We start from the raw sequence: 24238 nt of genomic DNA on the forward strand, positions 1-24238 counted from the left end.
CTTTTCATGTGTCCCTATCAGAAAATGTCAAGTTTCGGCCTGGATATGATATGAATTAGTTGGTAGGCCCTATTATTTGAGGGGAAAAAATTTCACTTGCAAAAAATGTTGCCAATCTGCTGCTGTTGAGAATTTTTTTACATTAAGCGTGTCCATGAATTTGTGGTATGGTCACGTGAATATCCAGTATTACGTGACAGCAACACAATAACTTGCTTTTTAAATGGGGTAGAGCAGTTGTGATACGATAAAACACAATAATAATCATAATAATAATAATAATCATCATCATCATTATCATCATACAATGCATTGCGCCAGATTAAATGTTGGACAGAATCCATTTCTGGACTGCTTTTGTTGCCGAATTTTTGGATGAAGGAATGCTGGAAATAAATTAAATGAAGACTGCCAACTTTAATCCAGCCCCAATACTTTCAGCAAACATTACAACATATTCCAGCTTCAGAAAAGCCTATTGATACATCTATCAATTCATGAGGAAATCAGAAAAAGATTATACTCTTTCATAAAGTGCCCAAAAATGTCAACACAATTTCAACAATCCAAGCAACTTATTTTAAAATGTTAATAGCATACTATTCACATTACCTTCCTCCCATACACTCAAAAAAAATATTTAGGCCTAATATTTAAGATTTACAGTACTGTTCAAAAGTCTCGATTTTAAAATATAATACATAGTATATATTTGGTCTTAGATGTTTATTTTTTGTTTTCTGCATTAGTGTGTCAGTAGAAAAGAGCAAATATGAGATTTCCAAACATGAATTTTCCAAAAAATGAAATTTTACAGATACATTTTTGTATTTTGTTAAATAAAGTACTATTTTAAGTAATAGACTACTTTTCAGATAAAGACTTGATCAAGGGTCTCTGGGATTACCTGGAGAGTGGAGAGCCAGAAGCAAGCGAAACAGCCAAAATCTGCAGAAGAACTGTGGCAAGTTCTCCAAAATGCTTGGAACAACCTACCAGCCGATTTTCTTATAAAACTGCCGGACAGTGTAAGAGAATTGATGTAGTTTTAAAGGCGAAGGGTGGTCACACCAAACATTGATTTTATTTAGTTTTTAACTATTTACTGCTCTTTGTAGAATTTTTTTGATATTTATAACCATTCATTTCACTATTTTTGAAAGCATCTTAGCTGTACAGAATTTTTTTACAGGTGCCTAAGACTTTTGCACAGTACTGTATGAATTTTAATTGCATATAAAATTTCCATCCATTTGGATTACACAGTTTTAACATAAACAAACTAATAAACTTAATGTGATGCATATTTTTCAGTCAAATATAAATGAAACAAGTAAGAATGAGATTTATGTAATAGTACTAATAAACCCATTGTGTTTTAAATACACAATAACCAGGTTTATATATTTATGTATTCAATATTAATAAAGCTTATTTGTTTAAAATGCTTAATAACCAGGCCCAGTGGTACAGTATGTGGACTTGTGAGTTGGCTAGAAATATTACAGGCATTTAGAAATGTTGGCTAGTAGTCAGTTGTTAGCAATATTAGTTATGAAAGTCAGGCTTGTCTGATGTGCCATTAACGTTAATATTTTAGCAAATCTAGGTACCTTGTAATATGATTAAAGACAAACATAAACATACTTTATTTATAAACATATGTTAGCAAGCTAATACCTGATAGTTAGCCAACATTAGGTACCTTTGCAAATGTTCCAATTAACTGACCAACTAACAAACCTTTGGAATTGTCTTCTCGTACCAAGCTAGATAAATTGCTGAACTACACGTCATGTGGTGGGAAAAAACTGGGGCCCCTAGTTATAATGAAAAATGCACCATTAATATTTAACCCTCATGCAATACCCTACACTTAAGCCTCAACAGCCTACATTACTTGATCCTCTGTGTATGTGGCAGCAATGGATTTCCCTAGGAAAAGGTATTAAGTTCTTGGCATTTGCATTTAATGTCCATTTAGGGTTTTAATGGATTAACATAGGGATTGTCAGACGTGTGTCCACACCACCCACAACACCAAGAGGAGGTTTAGCAAAGTAATTCTCAACAGAGACTGCTCCCCCTTGAAAGATTCCATTATTGGGATGCCAGGTGTGCCATCCTGTACAGTTTGGTGGGGCAGCACTTTTCAAGGTTTCCCACAAAAATAAACACAATGACCAGACTCTCAGCACTTAAAAACATTCATTTATGTAGCTTCTGACCTCATGTCAACAGACAGAATTCACAAAACAACTTTTTTGCATTTTTCCTTTTTCTTCCTGCCAGTTACATCACAAATGCTCCAGGCCCACAGATACATCTCCCCATTGGACATTTAGCTACATCAGGCAGTTAAAACATTGGATACACATGCAAAATCGACATATATAGAAGTGCTCCCCCAGCAGCTACTTCACTGGCGCACTAGGTAGCTCGTTTGACTATGGGACCTTTGTATGACTGACAGGCACAGGTTAAAATCCGCCTTGGACTCTTTTTTGAAGGCAAGTTTTGAACACGTTACATTGGCTTGCTTGCTAGGTAAAAATTGCCTGAAAAATTTTAACTATTGCTTTTGCAACTGTATAATAAAAAACTGTAAAATAAAATACACCCAAAATTTAGACAGTTTTAACATGCTTTCACAATTTTGTCTGAGTTTAATGTTAGCTACCTTGCTAACGATTCAACAGACCGAGTGTATAACATTAATACAGACTGCTCCAAAATTATTCCCCGAAATCGGAGTTGTGTTTCGGTCTGTTAGGTAACGTTACTGGTTGTTTGGAAACCGGCAAAAGACTTCTTCATGCCTGATATATCGATTTTAGAATGGCTTGTTCTCTGCTGTGCCATTTCTACGCATTACCTACTTTTTAGCTTGACTTCTGTAGCTATCCTGCGCCACCACATTTCTAAATTAATGTTAGCTAGCCCTATATCCCTCTTTACATAGCCTACAAACAATTAGGTCTGTCATGTAGGCTACACAATACCACATTAAAAACAATTCCATTTAAAAATATGACAAAGGCTTTAATTTATTTGTCATTCATGGTAAAGGAAAAATGGCTGAATCCATGCCTATGTTTTTTTAAATTTCAAATAGAATGTATGTGTTTGCATGTATTTGTGTGCATGTTGCTAATAGCCTACATCTATAGCATTACTATTGTCACTTAGTCATAACAAACAGTAAAAAAATTCACGATAACTTAAGAAAAACATTTTCAACGTGCAAACGTTATTTCGTGTGGTTATTTCTGTGGCGAACCCTGAAAAGTGGCAAACTCTCGGTGTTATATGGGTATGGGTCATGCCGCCCCGCCAAGGCGTAACTTGGCGGGATGGCATACTTGCCATCCAAATTGCTGGTGCTGTGTGATCACTGCCAGTGTCTTTTTTTCAGGCAAGATCTGCTTTACAGTCCAGGTAATTGGCATTTCACTGTACATTTACTTATCAGTGAAATATCAATGTGTTTCCCCTTTGATTACTTGAGAGTATATTGCTACTTTTTGTCTGATATTACACTGGCTTCAGGGTGTGTTAGCTATTGGTCGCATAGCTAGCTAGTTTAATAGATCAGGCAAACTAGCTCATTGGCAGTATAAACTTGCTAGCCAGCTAATGTTAGCTTTGTGCATAATCATCAATGCTGTTCTGAATATACTGTAGCTGAAGGCCTTGTTCCCTTTTAGGTGCTATTAATCTGAATGAAGCGTTCAGCCTCAGCCAAATAATCAATTCAGCTACCGTTCCCTGATATGATTACATTGATGTCCAAAACAACAGGGAGATCATATATAAAACTGACTGAGCATCATATAAACGGGAAACATTGAAATTAATTAGCTCTGATAATATTATTAACTTATGTATCATATTCACTTAACAGACTAGCTATGATAACAGTTGAAAATTGCGTAATGAAAATGAATTAAATAAATATAAATTAAATATAAACTGATATGAAAGAACATATTGGCCTATTTCTTTGCAAATTAATTCATTTTTTAAGTGGAACATAATTAGAGCCCATGAATGAGATTGTAGCGGCAACACAATCAGGACAACTGAGTGAAACATCGTGTTTTTATTTCTCACAACAACCATTCAACTTAACTTTTCTTCTTCTAAAGTTTAACATCAAAATAATAAATAAAATAAGACTTTGGCCTCGTGAAACTTAAGAAAATATCAAAATGTTATCCATAAACAAATAGGCCTCAGTAAATAACAAAATACAACAACTGTTTATAAAGAGCAAAAATATCAAATTGTTATCTATAAGAAAGAAAATAGGCCTCAATAAACAACAATTTACAACGGCATAAATCGGTAGCCTACTCAAACAGTGCAATCAGAATGGAAAATGTAAACGAACTGTAAACATCAACATAGAAAGTATCAGTCAAAACTAAATGTCCGGCTGAGGCCAAGTGCAACATGAGAAATGCTTTAGGCCTACACCTTGTAGCCCACACGTTATGTTCAAATAGGAAAACTGTTTCGCATAACAAATATTAAAATATAGCCGCAAGCGGCGATTCTGGGGTTCAAGCCAACACAAACCGTTAGAAGGTGAAAGCTGCAAAGTGCAATAAGAACTAGTCAGAATCCGAGTAATTGTAATAGTCAAGTCCATTTATAAATACAAGGAATTTGACTTGACACAATATGTTCATTGTCAATGAATGAATGAAAAGGTTTAATTGCACAACAAACTAACAGTAGCATAGGACAATCATCATCATGTCATACAAGAACTATATGAAATAGTCATCATATCATACAAGAACTAAATACATTTTTAAAAATGACGGTTTGATTGTGCATGCATGAAAACTATTTAATGTGACAGGTATTGGTTTTGGGAAAAGGGAGCCTTCAACACACTTATAATTAATGGTTATATTTCTGTTTGTAATTGTTATTTATTTTACTAGTACACTCGAGGTGCCACATAATACCAGGATATACCCATATATACTCATTCGAGCTAAATCCAGTTCCAATTTACATTCTTGAATGGTCATTTTTAGATGTGAAGCACCTTTATGACCGGCAATGTCACTCAGTCAGTAATTCAGTCAGTTAATTAATGGTTCTTGAGGCAAATTTGTAGAGTGAGAATAGATGGATGTCTGTAGCAAGTTTTGTTTAAATCGGACTCACGGCGTAGGAGTTATGACCTTCAACATTTGCCAGTAGACTGGTGGCGCCCCCTATTGGGCGATTTCAAAATAGTTTTACACACGCGGTTCAACAGTGTTATGAAACATATCCTGCAAGTTTTGTAATGGTTGGACAAACAATTTTTGATTTATAGTCTGTTCTGTCAGGACCACTGTCATCAAAGTAGAACTTTATTGACAATAAAGGCAATACAGTTATGTTTGGCGGTATGGTTCTGTTCTGGAGCTCTCCCGCCAACCACGCAGCCCGCGTGGATAAGGCCGGGAGGCCAGCAGCCAAACCCCCCTAGAGGGGTACACACAGAACAGATCCAGCAGCAAAGCAAGTTCTTAACACATAGGGGTGGAGCAATGCAATTTCTTAACACATAGGAATGGATAAATGCAAATTCTTGACGCATGGGGATGGAGCTGGGGTGGTGGAGGGGATTTACGAAGCAACGTGCAGCGCTTGCATGCAGGAGGAGCAGCCGAATGAGTAGAGGGAGGCTGTTTAAGTAGACCGCCCTGTTAGTGAATGTACTGTGATAGGCGAACATCACTCAGCTGAGCCATCAGCTGATTCAGCCGGAGCGCTTGACTCTCGTGGCCTGCCAGAACTACGCGATGCTCCATATTTGGGTTATGCCGCGCCCATTTTTTGTATTTGTAGCGCCCCATAGTGGTCGATTTTAATGAAGTTTTCAGGGTATGTTTTAGGTACTTATGTGGACATATCCTGCAAGTTTTGTGATGATTGGCCCAATGATTGTTGACTTTGGTCTATTCATGTGCTGAGCCACGCCCTTTCGAAGTTCATTGGTCAATATCTTCAAAACGCCATAAGATATCAACAGGCTTTTCATAACTTTTGATAAGCTAGTAGCCGGTAATGATCCACAGCAAATTTGGTAGCAATCGGACCTACAGTTTAGGAGGAGATGTCAAAAATGTGTTTTTCATGCGGACTTTAGTGGTTCTTGAGGCAAATCTGTAGTGACGATAGATGGATGTCTGTAGCAAGTTTCGTGTAAATCGGACTCACGGCGTAGGAGTTATGACTTTTCAAATTTCAAATTTTTGACCTTTAATTATAGCACCCCCATCAGGCCGATTGGGGTCATATTTCTTGGGTAGCACTTGCACACAACTTCCAATCAATGGGCAGAATTTAATGTTTCTACCATTTACCATCTCACAGGAATTTACGCAAACATTTATGAAGAAGATTAATAATAAACCAGCACAAAAGCAAAAACAATAGGGTTTCAGCCCTTCGTGCTTGAACCCCTAATAAAAATAACACTGCAAACTGTGCAAAGATACAAAATAATGCCATTTAAAGCCTGCATAGGTTTAGTCTAGGCTTTCTCAGGGTGTTAATCCTCTACAAATTCTTGGCCAGAAACACCAGCATGTCTACTTTTGCTGGCTTCAGAAGGGACCTTTGAGGCGTAACAACATTCCCCGCTGTGCTAAGCACTCTCTCTGATGGAGTGCTTGTTCCACCCACCTTTGATTTTTTGATCTCCTAGTTGCCGGCCTCGGCACTAAATTGCGCACGGCCTGTAAATCTTTTTTTTTTTGCACTCAGACACTAGTGGCTGAACAAACAACAAACATAATATGTTAATCACGTTGTCATATTGTTTATTACTAATGCAATACAAGTTGGATTTAGTGCCGTCGTCACAGGTTGCTGATGTAGGCTACTTTTTAATTTGCCAGACTGTCTCATAATGACAAATGCCGGTTCAGTCGATTTGCATAAAATCTAACCGGTTTAAGCTCGTACACCGGACCGGACCGGCAAAACCGGAAACTGACCCAACCCTACTGTATTCATTCACTCATGCTTTTATTTATTGAAATAGATCATTAAACACAAAAGGTCAGAATCCCAACAGAAAAGCAGGTGTCTTAGAATTTATATTTTAAAAATAGCGGTCTTTTGGCAGGGGGTGGGGCGGGGAGATTAGTGTGGAAGAAGTCTGGAGAAAGTCTGTGAAGGTTGTGAAGGGCAAGTGGGTACATCCACTGTAATTATGTACTTATGAATGTTTGTCATGTGATAAAGGAGAAAACACACCACTGAAGTCTCCTCCCAATGATATATAGAGTAATGAAAATCATTTTATAGATAGCATGTGCTGTTGCTATTTACTGCCTGGATTTTCACTTCAAGAGATAATATAGAATAGTGGTAAATGACTGTATTTACATGGCATGGCATTGATTTTCTATCACTCCAATGGCAATCCAGCTGAAGCAATGTGAGGAACAATATCAGTTTACCCTCCTCGAATCCTGACCTAAACAGTTAAAATTCACATTAGATTACCTGTCTTTGGAAAGATTAGGATAAGGTTGAGAGATTTTGCACTCATACTGCTCTGATCATTTATATTATGAGCCATCAGAGGTGTAGCAGTAAGTTTGACACTGGGGGAACACATGTACTCCCCACCCCCCACCCCTGCCTGCATCCATAATAAATATTATCAGGTATGAACCATCTTTCTCATCCATTCTCACCTACAAGAGCTGGCATTGTTGTTCCTTTATTGTTCTGTTTGTATGTGAGATATCTCCTGGTCAGTAATAGACTAACACCCTCAAGAGGGCAAAAGAATGAAAGTATCATGTTTAATCAACTTAATGAAACCATATTTAACCCTTTAATATTGAAATATATAAATGAAATACATCACCAACATTCTGTTTTTAGACACATAATTAAATGCATACATAATAAATGTGCAATAAATATGTCTTACACAGTGTGTGGAGTGCAGATGAGGCATGTCAACTGAACGAGGTTGAAGAGCTACTCTACATCTCAACACCACCTCCCCTCCACCTCTCTACCCAGCCAAACCCTCTACTGACACATCTATAAAATCAAAACATATTTATTTACATTATTTATTGTGTGGGCTAATATGACAGAGAAAGACAGAAAAATAAGATAGATAGTTTGTCCTCAAGAGGAAATTATTTTCAGTTACAACAGAAAACAAGCCATCATCCCTTTGCAAATTTCAGCTGAAGCCACCAAGCAAAAGCAATTGCACAGTTCCCTATATTGAATAAGCCCCACAAATCTTGTTTTTTGCTTCGCTGTATCTGTGCCATTGCAGCTAGCAAGCAACAAATCACAAATCTGATCCCAAACCACAGGCTCTTTAGCCATACCCACCTCTTCCCAAACAGAAAAGAGCACCACGCCCAGAAACATCCCAAACTCATTTTAGAATTACAAACACAGGTAAAGGTGCACAAATTAGGCGAAGCTTGATACAGTCAGAGATTGGCCTGTCTGGAAGAGCACAGGATGGACTGCTCTGAATAAAAATGCAAAAAATGTTGCAACACAAATGTGATTTGGGTTTGGATTGTGGCTGTGGGATGGTGTCCACACTTATTAAAAGAAAAGGGGCTGTCGAACATACTTCAGAAAACTTCCCTTCAGCTCTGTCCTCCAAAAAACTGCATTTTTAAGAAACCGAAAAAATGTACTCTTTCCAAACAAGTTTTCACAAGCACGAAGAACTTCAAGAAAAATGCATGTACCATGTGTGCTGTATGCATTTTTTTTTTTTAACTTTGTCCTTTTCTAATTACCAGGCATTTCCCCCCCACTAAACTCCCCCTTTTTCATCTATGCAACCATGCATTACTCTGGCTTTCCAACACTTTCTGTTTTTGAATTTACCTTTTGTTGTTGGTGATGTTGCTAATAGTGATGGCAATAACAATAGTGATAGTTAATATTATTATTATTCATAATAATAATAATAATACTAGTGCTGATAATAATAATAACAACAATAATAATAATTATGATGATTTCTTTGTATGCTGTCTTGACATCTGGGGGGTGGGGCGGGGGGTGGGTGTGCTCAACAGTAGGACATGGGGGGCTGTGAGGAGTGACTGTTCTGATTGGGGAGCGGCTGGGAGTTTCGGCAGGCTTCGTTGGCGGCTTTGTCGCTTTGGTAGAGTGCGCATGTGCGCTGCGGCCAAGCCTTAGGGTGATTGGCAGGTGCTGTTGGCCGCCTTGGGGCGCTGCTGCGGTGCGTGTGTGTCCTTTGTTGGAGTGGTGGGGTTCTCTGGGCCTCCTGGTTGTTGTCTGGTTGGGGTGGACACTCCTTGTGGTACTGGCTGCAGTCAAACACTCTATTCGAACATGGCCAAATGTTTTGCTCTATTGCTTTTCAAGGCTGGGGTGGGGGGAGGGACCAGGGGATTGCACCTATCGTCGCAATGACCACAGACCTACTTTTGGGGGGGTACGTGAGATGTAACGCAACCTTTTATGTTTCACCTCAGGAGTTGGGTAGTTCTATATGCTTGTCTGTGTTTGAATTAGGGTTTTTGTCCCTGTGTTTAAATGGTTATTTTACTGTATGTGTATATTTGTCTGTGTCTCTGTGTTTGTCTTTGTCTGGGTGTTCGAATCAGTGTTTGTTCTGCTTTTGTGGCTATGACAGGTTGGGTTGGGGGGCCCTTTTTTCATATCGTACTATCTGCGTCTTTGTGCTGGGGGGGGGCATGGGAAGATACAGGACCTCTTTAATAACTGTACATTACTGATGACAATCTTGCTCTTGAATCTACTTGTTCATTAACTTGTTCTTCTGTTCTTATTTTTAATATCATGAACAATATCTACATCAATCTAAGATTGATGTCGTGGAATGTACAGGGCCTCAATATACCACATACACGGACTAGTTGACTGGACCTACGTCATCGTAAAAAGATTGACCTGGCCATGATACAAGAGACACATCTCCTTCTGAAAGATATTTTTAGAATAGCTAATAAGAACTACCATGGTCTGGCCTCCTCATCCTTCATTAAACAAGTGCGAATCCGCAACAGCTACGACCGCACATGTGCATGCATCCATGTGTGCATGCATCCACGCACACACCCTCACACAAACACGTGACCTCTTCTTTGGTTCATGACCAACCTTTCCACAAAATCTTGTGCAAATCTGTGAATCCATTCGGGAGTTATGAGCCTTTATGTGACGGCCACGCCCCCTCTTGGTCAATTGGCCTTGGAAGTTACTCAGCTCTAGCTGAGGTCATGACCAACGTTCATGCCAAATTTCAGCCTCCTGGGGCAAAAACTGTGACCGCTACAGGGTGGGACACTTTTTGTGGACCAACCAACTGACTGACAGACAGAGCTATAGAGCTGCAGTCGCAGCTAAAAAATCCAAAGGTGTGATGATCATTGGGAATTGTAAACTGCAACTTTCCATTCTTCGTACAGGGGTAGATGCAGACTGCAGAATAACTTTTGTTAAAACTTTATTGTTTTCCAAGAAAGTTGCATTTGTTTCAGTTTATGGACCTAACTGCCAGTAGCCATACCACCATGCACACTGCTCCTGCCGTATGGCTGAAGTGTGGGCTTATATCGGTAGCATGGTGCCCCCTAGAGGAGAATACGGTACATCCCCACAGACTAGAGGACCTGATATTCTCTAATATTCCTCTTAAGCACTGTAAACTAAAATTCAGCCTTACCATTTCACATTTGATCTCTCTTTGAGGTCCTATCGGGGGTTGGGTGGGGGTGGGAAGGATACCATACCTGTCTGTTTGCTTTGCCTGCTTTGCTTGATTTCAGTGCCGATTTTGTCGTTTTTTTTTCTGTTTTTTTTTTGTCAGTCTTATTGTCTTCGTCATCATTTAACAGTATAAAATAAAAACATTTGATCATAAAAAAAAGAAAAGTCCTTTTTCACGGTCAGCCTGTTCTCAGCCACTTACCACATGTTTGGTGAGAATTCCGTAACAGCCATCTTCACGCCACCCTGTCTCCTTCTCTCTGAGCTGCACCATGCCTTAAGAAGCAGTCTGGTCATCATCACAATCATAGACAGGTGTGGTTTGTGTGATTTTCCCCAGTGCTGCATGGGGGTGACCTTTCCTTAATGCTGAAGTAGTCAAGCATGTCATTGGGGAAATACCTGTCTCTGATTATGTGGCCTAATGGGCAGCGCCAGTGATATGCTCAAAGATCTGTAGAGCGCTGACTTGTGGTCAGGGCAACACATAGCCTACACCTCCCCTCAGCTATACACCTCGTCAGGGAGCGAATGAGCACAGGCAGTGCCCTTGTCTAGACAGTATTGGCATTCCTGTGGTGCTGTCCTGTTCGGGAGAAATCACTGTAACTGGAGAAACTCTGAATAGTGTGAAATGGTAACTATGATCTGCTGGTCTAAAAGAATGTGTATCTGTCTTTTCCCAATCTTTCTTAGTCCAGTGTTGATGGTGCTTGGCTCACTGGAGTCTTTTCTTCTGGTTAACAGCATGTAGCTTTTTCGCAGATACACACCCTTTCACCGATTCACTGTAGTCAGGGAAGTGTAGCCACGGCAAGGCACTTCAGTCTTCCTGGTGCCAGGAAGTCTATAGGCCTATAAAGTCCAGTAAATTCTATGATATTGTAAAAATATTCCATTATATGTGTAGACTAGAGGTCATCTTGTATTGTAAGCTACACCTGCATTTTCAACTTGCTACAAAGAATAAATTGTGACAAACATTAAGAGATGCAGTAATAATCTATAGGCCAAAAGCACAGAACATAGGCTATATATGTGACCCATGCCTATTATAATTATTTGTAAAGATGTTAAAAAAAAAACCTAATAATTATGAATCTTTTGGCAAGTGTGTGGACACCTCACATCCAGCATCTCATCCAAAATTATGGCCATTAATACGGAGTTGATCCACCCTTTGCTACTATAACAACCTCCACTCTTCTGGGAAGGCTTTATACTAGATGTTGGATCAATGCAGCAGGAATTTGCTTCCATTGAACCAGAACAGCATTAATGAGGTCGAGCACTGATTTGGTGATTAGGCCTGGCTCGGAGTTGGCTATCTAGTTGATCTCAAAGGTGTTAGATGGGGATGAGGTGAGGGCTCTGTGCAGGCCAGTCAAGTTCTTCCACACCGTTCTCGAAAAAGCCATTTCTGTATGGACCTCATTGTGTGCCCAGGGGTATTGACATGCGGAAACATTAAAGGGCCTTCCCCAAACTGTTGGGGAAGCACAGAACCGTCTAGAATGTAACTGTGAATGTGCTGTAGCATTAAGATTTGCCGCTACTGGAAATAAGGGGCCTAGCCCAAACTATGAAAAGCAGCCCCAGACTAAGGGGTGCCCAGATACTTTTGGTCATATAGTGCATCTCCTCTACACAACCCTTTAAGGTGTAGAGGCCAGCTCAGACCAAAAGTATCCCATATTTTAGGACCCATATTTTCCCTGATCTCCTGCTGATTGGCGAGAAAACTTTAACTATAATGCTGACATATGTTGTGTTCTAAACTCACCACCTGCGATTAAACAAGATGAATGACCTGCAACGGCAAGCTCCAGCATCAGATGTTCAGAGATGGAGTAGTTTACACTGCTGAAATTCCTCTCTGCAACATTCTAAAATGGTTTTCTTTCATCGTGACTATTTGGTCCGAATCGGTCTGAAAATCATAAATATGTGATTAGAATGTTGTTAAATGGACATTCTCATGCTGATGCAACAATCTCTACTGGCAACTGAAAGCAATGGAGTTCAAAAACAGCAACTTAGAATTTAGAAAAATCATTCCAAGAAACCTACTCTTCAAAGGGTTAAAACCTAGTGCAGTAGGTCATATTGTGGTGCTTGGTCTTTGAATTGCCACATGCCCAGTGGAATGTAGACTTGTGAGTTGGCAAGAAATGTTGAATGGTAATCAGTTGTTAGAAATAGTAGTTTGGAAAGTCAAGCTTGTTTGATGTGCCATTAACATTACTTTTTAGTAGGTACATTTAATATAATATGATTAAAAACAAACATATAAACATATTTATAAACGTGTTAGCTGCTTGAAATGTGAGCTAGCTTGTGCTTGCTAGAACCTGTTGCACTAGCCTGCTAGTTAGCCAGTATTAGGTACCTTTGCAAACTTTACAATCAACTGACGGACTAACAAACCTTTAAAATTGTCATCTTCTTGCAAGATAGATAAATTGCTAAACTGCAGGTCATGGGGTGGTAAAAAAAACTAGTGGCCCTCGTTTTAAAGCAGCCTTTAATGAAAAATACAGCATTCACATTTAACCCTCATGCAATACCCTGCACTTAAGCCTCAACAGTCTACTTGATCCTCTGTGTATGTGGCAGCAATGGATTTCCCTAGGAAAAGGTATTAAGTTCTTGGCATTTGCATTCAATGTCCATTTAGGGTTTTACTTGGATTAACATAGGGATTGTCAGATGTGTATCCACACAGCCCACAGCACCAATACAAGGTTTAGTTATGTAATTCTCTGACAACCTGACTGCTCCCCCTTTAAAGAGTCCATTATTTTACATGCCCAGTATGAGCTCTCGCTATAATGTTAGGGAAACCACCATGAAATTATACTGAGATCCATTTAAAGTTCTGTAACCCACAAGCAACTACTACTTTCAGCTTTTTATGCAACATCAGTATAAGCCATCAGGTATGAACTTATAGCTGCAGATATTAGAAACTTTAGTTAGCACTCTTGTCATCACTGATTAATCTTATAAGCAGTGGTGTAGTATTAAAAAAGCTGGATAAACTCAGCATGCATTTCAGTCATGTGACTATTTTATGGTGGTGGCTATTTTGGGTATTTATATGTCATATATATGAGGAATAAACCACAATGGCTGTCCCCTTATTGGAAAATAATATGCAACGTTTATTCCTCTTATACAACAGGTTAACAACAATGACTATATACAGTGCCTTTGGAAAGTATTCAGACTCCTTCACTTTTTCCACATTTTGTTACATTACAGCCTTATTCGAAAATTGATTAAATTCATTTTTATTCTCATTAATCTACACACAATACTCCATAATGACAAAGCAAAAACAGGTTTTTAGAAATTTTTGCAAATTTATTGAAAATAAAAAACTGAAATATGACATTTGAAGTAAAACTTCATAGTGCTAGGCTAAATATTTTCTGCGTAAATGAGCTAAATCCAAAAACTGTTACATTCAAACCAACTCTCTCCTATGTCTGTAATAAGTTATTAATTTTGAATGTATTCAAGATAAATTGCCCGTAGTCTCTTCTGTCAGCATCTAGTTCCTTGTTTATCAAATAGGGGAAATAAACATTTATTGAAATTATGGATTTATTGTAATTGTTTTTTCATTTACCTTTGCTAATAATGCTTAGCACATTTGTACTGGGATAAATGGAATTGAAATGGCATGGAAAATACTCAAATATTCAAATGTTTTCTTTTCTTTGGCTTTAATTATAGCCCATTTCTCTGTTATTTCTCAAATTTTTGTCTCTGCCTTTTAAATTTTTTTTTTACAGTAATTCCACATTTTGCAACATGTGTAATCGTGTATCCTGTTTGTTGGTTTTATTTAGCTTTTATTCTTGTCCTCAAATGCGCGTTTTATATTATGAATCTGATGAAAAACACGTTTTCAACGTAGAAGAATGCCAAGTTACTCACACATACAAAGCACTGTCTATAAGTCATTCATTCAAATCTAGGCCTGCCAATAAAAGTATTGATATAAATATTGTATCAAGTTACATGCAACAATATTGTCTATCGTAGCTCAGACAAATTAAACAAGCTGTATTCCAAAGCAATGCTACCCAAATGTTTCCTAAAGAAATTCAAGTAGCTTGAAGTAACAATCTCGAAGATCTCCATTTCATTGTCTTTGGCAGTGCCTATGGCGATAAGCGGTAATTGCAGGTGTGTTTTTGGACCTCACTTCCCAGAGATCCAAACAATGTCGCCTGTGTGACGTCAGTCAGTTGGCACCTGGGCCATGCCTCCATAACAATTCGAGGTCACCAGTACACATGAAAGCGAAAAGGGAATGATGTCTTCTGAGGCGGTAACTATAACACTTACTATTTACTGAATGAAAAATGGTTATTATAAAAGTAACGTTATGTACATATTCATTGTCTAACATTAGGCTAACTTATTCAGATCATTATAATATATTGATGAACTTGATGGCAATGTAAATAACAGTAACATTAGTTAGCTACATTGCAATGTTACAAGGTAGTGTTGAATTCGACAGATGGTTTGCGAGGTCGATACTGGTTGGTAGCATTAGCTAGCGTTTTTTCTAATTGTTAGCTGACATTAGATAATGTTAATTACATTAGCTAGCAAGCTAATTCGTAATTCTTCAAGGACGTAATTCTTTTGACTAATCGGACGCAGCCATATTGTTTTTGGGCTTGGAGCATTTGTGATGATGTAATCAGGCGGGAAAAAGAAGAATGAAAAAACGCAAAATCCCATAAATTTGGGATTTTATTGTGCGGACGTGTGAAGTTGTTTGTGAATTCTGTCTGTTGATATGAGGTCAGAAGGTAGAGAAATTCATGTTTTAAGGGCAGAGAGTCTGTGGTCATTGTGGTTATTTCTGTATCAAACCCTGAAAAATGGCAAACTGTGCTGTATAGGTATGGGGCATTCTGCCACGCCAAGGTGGACCAGCCATCCCAATGAGGACCTGCTGCCTTATTTGTCTTTAGATTATGTAATTTAACCAGTACTACACCCTCTATCTCAATATCTGCTTAGACGTTCTGTGTAATGAATATGCCTTGTAGTCTATTATTAACCTCTTTAGTAAAACTCTTAACAAAACAACTATTTAATTTGTATTTTACAACTATTTGTATAAAGCAATGCTCCTTCTTCATTTCTGATGCTCCTGATATCCTCCTTCACTTTCCTTTTCCTGCTGCAGTATTGAAAGAAATGTTTAGGATTACTTTTTGCATCTTGGGAAATTTTCCTTTCAAAGAGCGTCTTGGCTTCTCGTAGGTCTTTTTTAACCTTGGCATGCATATTACAATATTCAGCTTTATTACTTTCAGTGCTGTCATTTTTATATATCTTACATAGTCATTTTTTTTTCTCAAAATCTCCCATATGGGTTTGTTCATCCACTAGGAAGACTGCTTCTTCAACTTACTTTTAGAACCCTTTAGAACCTGTCCCACTTTTCATTCACAGTCTTGCAGTCAAGAAGTTGTGCCCAGTCAATATTACTTAAATTAGCTTGCATCTTGTTAAAATTTGCTTGTCTAAAATTTTAAATTCTGGCCATAGAGAAGGCCTTGTTGATTTGCCAAAATACATCAAAACTAACTGCAGAATGATTGCTAGTCCCAAGTTGCTCGATTACATTTATGCTACAAATTCTATCGGGATCATTACATAGCACCAGATCTAGAATTGATTTCCCTATTTTAGGCTGACTGACATACTGTGTCAAAAAAGGCCATTTATAACATCTAAAAATTCATCAATGCGCAATTAATAGTGGGGTAACTGAAGTCACCCATAATAATAGTCCCACCTTCCTGACAAGCGTGTTTTATGTTTCAAAAGAGCCTTGAATTCACAATACTGTCTGAAGCTGGCAGCCAGTAACACGGCTACCGTGAGGTCCTTTCCATGTTCTCCTGTGAGATAATCCAAATATCCTCACTAGGCATGAGTCTTTCAATTTCTGGAATTTTCTGTGTATAAAAGTTTTATTTTACATAGTGAGCTACACCCCCACCTCTCCTACTGGATCAATCCTTCCTAATGAGTTTCTACCCCTCTATATTATATTGAGGGGTAGAAACCCCATCCTCCTCCCCAAGCCATGTCTCTGTAATCCCAACTATGTCATAGTCCTCAAGTTGTCAAAATTGATTTTTTATACTTCTAGCATTTAAACAAAGACATTTCAGATTATTACTTCCACACATCCTCTCCTGTACCCTCACCCCCCGTCATCCCAAGCCACCCTTACTAAAATTCCACTTTGAGAAGATTTCATTGGTGTTCACAGTATTATAGGAAGCATTGACAGCTTCCTTCCAGGCAGTCTGCACCTCCCTACCTTTTTCACTCTCTGACATCTCTGCCCCCCCAAGTCCCTAGTTTAAATAATCCTGTGCTACCCTAAGCAAATGCTGGCCCAGTGCAGCAGTTCCTCTCCAGCACAGATGGAGCCCATTTTGCTTGCACAGGTCACCCCTGTCCAAAACGAAATCCCACTGCCCCATAAACCTGTACCCCTCTTTCCTATTCCAGGTTTGTAGCCATGTGTTATACCTCCAAATGTCACAGTATAAGAAAAAACTTGCTGTCTGGTAAATGTATGAATCTGGCCGCAGCACCCCATCCATGAGGCACTGGAAAGTAGCAGGCGACCCAAACAGCCCGAATGGAAGTATGACAAATTGGTATGATCCATACGAGTGGAAAAAGACGTTTTTTCCATAGACTGTGACGACAAGGGAATCTGCCAGTAGCCCTTGGTTAAATCCAGCGTTGTGAAAAAACGAGCAGTGCCCAACCGGTCCAGGTGGTCGTCAACCCTAGGCATAGGATATGCATCACCTTGCGATAAGCACAGCCTTTACTCTAAGCTTTCCCCCCTGTGTCGAATTTCCACTGGCCCCACTGGGTAATCGTGAATATCCCCATGCACACACCTTATTAACACCCACGATGCTTACTCAATGCCTCAGGCCGAACCAAGCTTTGATGAATAATGGTTTGTTTACACCCTGAATCCAACAAAGCCTGGCGTGTACGCCCTTGGATTCATACCGGTATCCGGTACATCTCCTCCTGACCAGGGGAGGGTGCTGGCGAACCAGCGACCCACACCACTTGCCTCACCTCCATCAGGGGACAGTCCCTGTGGAAGTAGCTGGGCAGCCCACAATGCCAGCACTCCTGCCCAGGCACTTGAGTAGGTCTCTGGGTAGCCGGCGCTGAAACCACTGAAACCAGGGACTGTGGGGGAACACGGAAGTGTCTGTGGGGAGAGGAGCAGAGTACGGTTCCCCTGCTACTGACGAGGGCCTCCCTGGTGGCCTTCTCCTTAGTGCCGGAACTGGATGAGAAGACAGGGTTCTCTCAGGTCGGGCCCAGGTAGTGAGCGAGGTTGGAGGGCTCTGAGGTGATCCTTTGCCAGAGCAACGGCAGCATCCAGCGAGGTTGGCCTATGGCAGCACACCTATTCAGCAGTGGCTTTCAGCAGGCTTAGCACAAAATGCTCAAGCGTCACCTGCTCAACAACCTCCACCGCCGAGTGCACTGCGGGCTGATTAGCGGCGTCTCGGAGCTGCTGAGCCAGAGCAAAGTGGTGGTTCTTGAGGACGTCAGCAGGCTGTGCGTTGCTTTTTGAGCCTCCCCAACTAGAAGGGGAAGCAAATGCACAGCCCCCTCCTCTGTAGGCCACCCACAGGCAACCGCTGTCTGATTCGTTTCATGGCTATCGAATCAGATAAACAGAGTACATAGCCGTAGCCTTAACTTCCATGTCATTTGTGGAATAGACGGCCATGCAGAAGATTACAGCATTTTCAATTCGTTCTACCACGTTAAGCGCACGCATGCTTTGTAGGCTACATGGCGAGTGGACGTCCGCCAGCAAACCGGACTCCAGGGACTAAGCTAACGAGACAGAGTAAGAAACACCTACGTTGGAAACACATCTTTGCATGCAGAGTTTACATGTCACCTTCTTGGGGTCGTCCTTTACACGCTCAAAATGATCCCACACGTTGGATGATTTCCTGTCCGACAGAGTCTAATAATTTTTTAACGACAAGGCACAGCTCCCGAATAGAGTTTAAGGGGTTTTTTTTCCTGCGACTAACCAACCAATGAAAACTTGGTCGACTAAGACTTTTCTCATCGACTAACCACACAGTTCTCGGTTCAGACGCACACAGGCTTTATTGTGCAAATGGTCTTGCGAGGATCTACATCTTACCTCATTTTAAAATTACGCTTTTTCTATTTTGGAGGTCCTAATGACCCACTTGCTACATATATGAAAAATCGAAAATATATAAATACACTATACAAAGCCAAAAAAGGGAAGTGTAAAAATATACCCCAAATATTTGTAATTTGCATTAAAAATGGACACGGCGGTCTGGACGGTAATAGAATTATAGGACTTCGGAAACCTTAGGTTTTTTCAGCTGGAATTATTATTTGCATGCCCAATAAAAATCACAGACATGGTCATTTTGGGTATGAATCATAATGGTAAAAATTATTGTACCTTACCTTCCCTAGTGAAACTGAACCCATCTGGTCAAGGCTTTTGTTTAACATCAGCACATCAGTAGTGAGTTTCCAACAGGAATTGGAGGGCTAAGATCTTCAAAACAATCCTGCTGGAATCTGATAATGTGTGAAGCTGCATGACTCCCAGTCTTTGCAGAATATTAAGATGTGTGCACCTCTAGGACTAAAAACCCATGATTTAGCACATATAGTTAAAAATTGTCGAAGTGTGTCAGACTTTAGTTGGCTAGAAGTCGTCTAGTGAATGGGAAGCATTAATGATAAAGGTCTGTTGCTGTTCCCTCATTCGTAAACTGTTAACTTGGAATTTAAACCGTGCTTTTTTAGTTGCATGATATATAATTGTTGTATTGTTGTATAATTATATGGGCCCAATTCATTGTAGCATATCCATTTCCAGTTAAGAACTTTCCCCTTCTGACATACCTGAGCATTACATCATAATTAAGACAATTTTGCTGAAGATGTACTTACAGAGTTATTATCAATAATATATATTTGACATTATTTGAACAAATACGCATTTTACATTTAAAAATGAAAATAAAATTTTTGGGTCAATGTCACGGCCCTACCAGGCAGGTCCCTAAGTTGAAGACATGGTCAGTATATGTACAGAATATATACTGAATATGTACAGTGGGCTCCAGAATTGTTGGCAACCTTAATAAAAATGAAGAAAAAATAAATATAAAATAATAAATGACACAGATATATATATGTTATGTTCAAGCATATGGGAAAACGATATACTTTTATTTCAATACATTTACTCTCATGCTTCAATGTTTTTTTATTAAGTAATCTATTTTTTTCTGAAAACCATAGGTGCCATAATTATTGGCACCCCTAACAATTATTGTAAGTAATATCAAACAAAATGAAATTGGCAATACAATTTTACTTAATTTAGTTCATCTCAGTCTAAAGGAACTATATTGTGTCATTCCATCACTTCCAGTTTCACTAGAGAATAAAAATTAGCTAAACAAGCATACAAAATCCCTTTATCATTGGCATCATCCCTTTATCATCGGCATCATCACCCTTTATCATGGCACGAAGACAGCCCTTACTGAGCACAATAAACAAAACCAAGAATCTGGAGCTTGCCAAACCTCATTGGAATTATGACTGGAAGAGAGTGCTATTGTCAGATGAGACCAAAATTGAACGTTTTGGTCATACACACCATCGACATGTTTGGCGGCAAAAGAGGAATGCATACAGGAGAAGCACCTCATACCTATGGTCAAATATAGAGGTGGGTCATTGATGTTTTGGAGATGTTTTGCTGGCAGTGGTCCCGGGGCACTATTTTAGATCAATGGCACAATGAATTTCACAAAGTACCATGAAATTCTGACAGAAAATGTGGTTGTCTCTGCTAAGAAGCTAGGACTTGGTCATAGGTAGATTGTCCAGCAGGACAATGACTCCAAGCATACATCAAAATCTAAACAGAAATGCTTAAGTGAAATCAACATCTATGTTTTCCAATGGCCATCTCAGTCTCCAGACTCAAATTCCATCAAAAAACTGTGGTCTGAACTGAAGAAGGGGGGTCCATAAGCGCAAACCCAAAGATATCAATGATTCTGAAAAGTTCTACATGGAGCAGTGGTCAAAAATCCCTCCAAATGTGTTCTATAAACAAATTAAGGAAAAGACTCATTGCTGTCATCTTTGCCAGGGGTGTTTTCACAAAGTATTAAACCAGGGGTGCCAATAATTGTGGAACCTGTTTTTTGGGGAAATATTTTTTATTTATAATATTAAAAAATGTAAGACTTTGGTTGATTCCAATGAATCATTAATCAAGGACACTACCTTACACATGTTGGAAAATAAAGCTTATGTCAATAACTTTTTTTAGCATTTTTTGTGCATGTTTATCAAGGGTGCCAATAATTCTGGAGTCCACTGTATATGTAAAGTTGGTGCCTACCATCATAAAGTCTCTCATGTTACTTATGCAGCTTGGACCCCAGGAATTGCTGCATGCAACTATATTTTCTTTTTGCTTTTATTTCTTGTGTGATATCCGTGACTAAAATAAGTTGAAATGACTCACACGTCTTTCTCCCACAGTGTGAACCAACCAATGGACAGGGCTTTCGACTAGGACAGTATAGCTGCCACTGCAAAGAGGGGTACTACAGCCCAACAACAGCCTCTCAGGACACACGTAAGTCCTTTGCAAATCCACATGGTTAAAATGGATTATATGGACTGAAATCAGTGTCAAAAGTTAAATATAAATACAACCTTTTGAATGAATCGTTCATATTCCCAAAGTATACTAATGATTTCATCATATGTGTTTCTATTCATTTCTAATAATTTCTATTCATATTTCACAGTTTTGCAATCTGTCTAATTTTTTATTTTAAAAAATTATGTTATCCTATTTCAGTCAGATTCATTCTTCAAATTCAAGTCAGGTATTCAGAACTTGCACATTCAAGCACTTCTGTCTATGATCCACTTTTGGTAAAGGATTTAACCCCACAGTCATGTAGGACAGTTAAAAATTCAGTGGAGAACAATGTCAATAAACTGTCCGATTGTAGTCCGCATTACCTGCTACAGTAAGTGAAGGCACTTGTTTACCATCTCAAGGTAAACAAAGAAGGTACTAGAAAATTCAGACGTGACCGCCCCTTTTTTTCAACTGGCAATGTGGCACCTTACGTCTTTACGCTATATAGAGATGTTAGATGTTGTATAAAATGGTTGTTTTTGTTTTATTGCTAAATGTTTTTTCAAATTGTACTTTGAGTATTTTTTTTAACTCAAGTATGATATTTGAGTACTTTTACCAACACTGATGCTGAGTCATAATTGTTTTCAGGTGATTATTTGTTAAAAAAGGGTGAATTATATTGTGTGAAATTTTGAAGAAAAATGGCAACCCAGAAGTAGGCCTGTAAAACTCACGTCTATAAGAGGGAGCTTACCATTGAAGGAATCTAAATCACAGGCAAAATACAACTTACCCAATGGTTGTCTGAAACTTGATTTACCATTGTTATGTTCCTTATGATGAACATATTGTGAAAACATTATTCCCTTATGACATATTTCGGTGCATTTGTAGTCTGCATGACTGAGAAGGCAGAGAGCTAACTAGTCAGCGTGTAATAACGCACAACATAAAAGTCCACTGTGATGAGAGGTCATCTCAATTATATATATATAAAAATTGGTTGCATTCATCTAAGAAATGTGATCCCATGATGGAAGCAGCGTAAAGTGCGGGAATAAAAAATATATTTTGTCATATTACAATGTTAATACACTAGGCTGCTGGGTGGTTCATTCAGTTAAGGCACCACGCTCTGGTGCATAGATGACTCCGTTGGATGAAATCTGGACCATGCCAGTGCCGACTGTACAGTAACTCCATAGAGAAAAGCGCAATTTGTGGTTGCATCTCTCTATTGACCCCCCCCCCCCCTTCTCCCCAGTCAACCGGGTGCCTGTATGTCAAAGGTCTTCCTCAGTGTGTAAACCATGTGTTTCGGTGGAGTCGCGACTGTCCACACTCTCCCGAATTGGCTCAGGGGTTTGCGCATGTACGTGGTTGCAGATAATTGGACATTCCAAACTATGGTAGGATTTGGACATGCTCAGCCCCATTTTGGGTGACAGAATCCTTTGAGGTGGCAGAATAATCAGCAGACCGATTAGCACCTTCCTAGTTTGATTGGCTGTGAGTTTCAGTACACCTCATCCATAAATAAACGCACAAAGCCTTTGTTTATTGAGGATACTCACATTTGAAAATAATTGGAAATCAATCCCAAAATGCTATTACAGCTCTGAATAATTTAGCTGCGGGTAGTGTCATGGACACAGAAGAATTTGAAAAGGAGACTAACAAAATTCGAAACTTTAACTGCAAATGCCGACAGAGGTGAAAGGAAAATTCACAGCAACGGAACTCTTGCAGTCAAAAATAATCTTCAGAATAAATCTAATGAGAATGAACACGGTGTCATTATTAGCACACAACAAAGACATGCTTATTTTGAGCTATGTTGATTTAATGATTCTGAAATTACTCAAAGAAGATTCCAACCAAACAACAGCACCAGAGAAAATAATGTTACCTACAAGATTCACAGCACTGCTGTCTGCCAGTTAATCTTTGCTTAGCACCAACTAAGCCTTTTCTGCCCTAACAGCTATCTAGCCAGCAACATGTCCAAAGGATTTATTGTTATAAGTATGTAAGTATGTTTGCCACTACATTCTTAGTATTTATACATCAGTATCTGTCTAGATATCTATCTAGTAGGGATGGTGCCGAATACATATACCATATTTGGCCACACTCAAAGAATGTGTTCTCTCCAAATGTTTTCTCCTCCCGAATTTGGCCAGTATTCTTTAGATTCAGATCTTTTTTTCCCAACCTGAAATTCTCTCAGAAGTCAGCACCAAGTTTCTTTAGACACACACACACACCTGCAGAGAGACAGCAAGTGAGAGTTTCCCTTAACACTAGGTAGGCCAAAGCAAAGCCATGGGGTTTTGGAGACTTAAAATTAAAATGACTTCAACAATTGTAAATGCTATATATTTCCGAAATATTTGAACCTAAAATGACTACATTTTTTAAATGAGAAAAAAAAATCAACTCCGTAAGGAAATACAGGCAGTTGGTACCATTTTCTTCACAAGGTTTTCACTGAAAGTGAAACTTTGAATAAACTGAATGGGGCATGATGACATGACAACTGTGTAAAATGTAACTGCTCTGTTTGGTCCCACCAAAGCTGTGCGTTCTCTGTGGAATTGATAAGAGGAGAGGGACGGTGCATAGGCTATGTAAAAGCACACTCCAAGGAGAAGGGGGGAGAAATATGCTGAATTCGTT

The 24238-nt window shown here is 39.1% G+C and overlaps 1 protein-coding gene across 1 annotated transcript in view; it reads left to right on the forward strand.

The window, feature by feature from the left end:
• si:ch211-156l18.8 (probable G-protein coupled receptor 158) overlaps positions 1-24238 on the forward strand; it is a 173323-nt gene that overhangs the window by 61892 nt on the left and 87193 nt on the right. Inside the window, exon 4 of the mRNA XM_035407194.1 lies at positions 21445-21541. Within this exon, the coding sequence (XP_035263085.1) occupies positions 21445-21541 (97 nt within the window). The remainder of the gene's footprint in view (positions 1-21444; positions 21542-24238) is intronic.

The sequence above is a fragment of the Anguilla anguilla genome, chromosome 2, assembly GCF_013347855.1.
Source record: "Anguilla anguilla isolate fAngAng1 chromosome 2, fAngAng1.pri, whole genome shotgun sequence".
Lineage (NCBI taxonomy): Eukaryota > Metazoa > Chordata > Actinopteri > Anguilliformes > Anguillidae > Anguilla > Anguilla anguilla.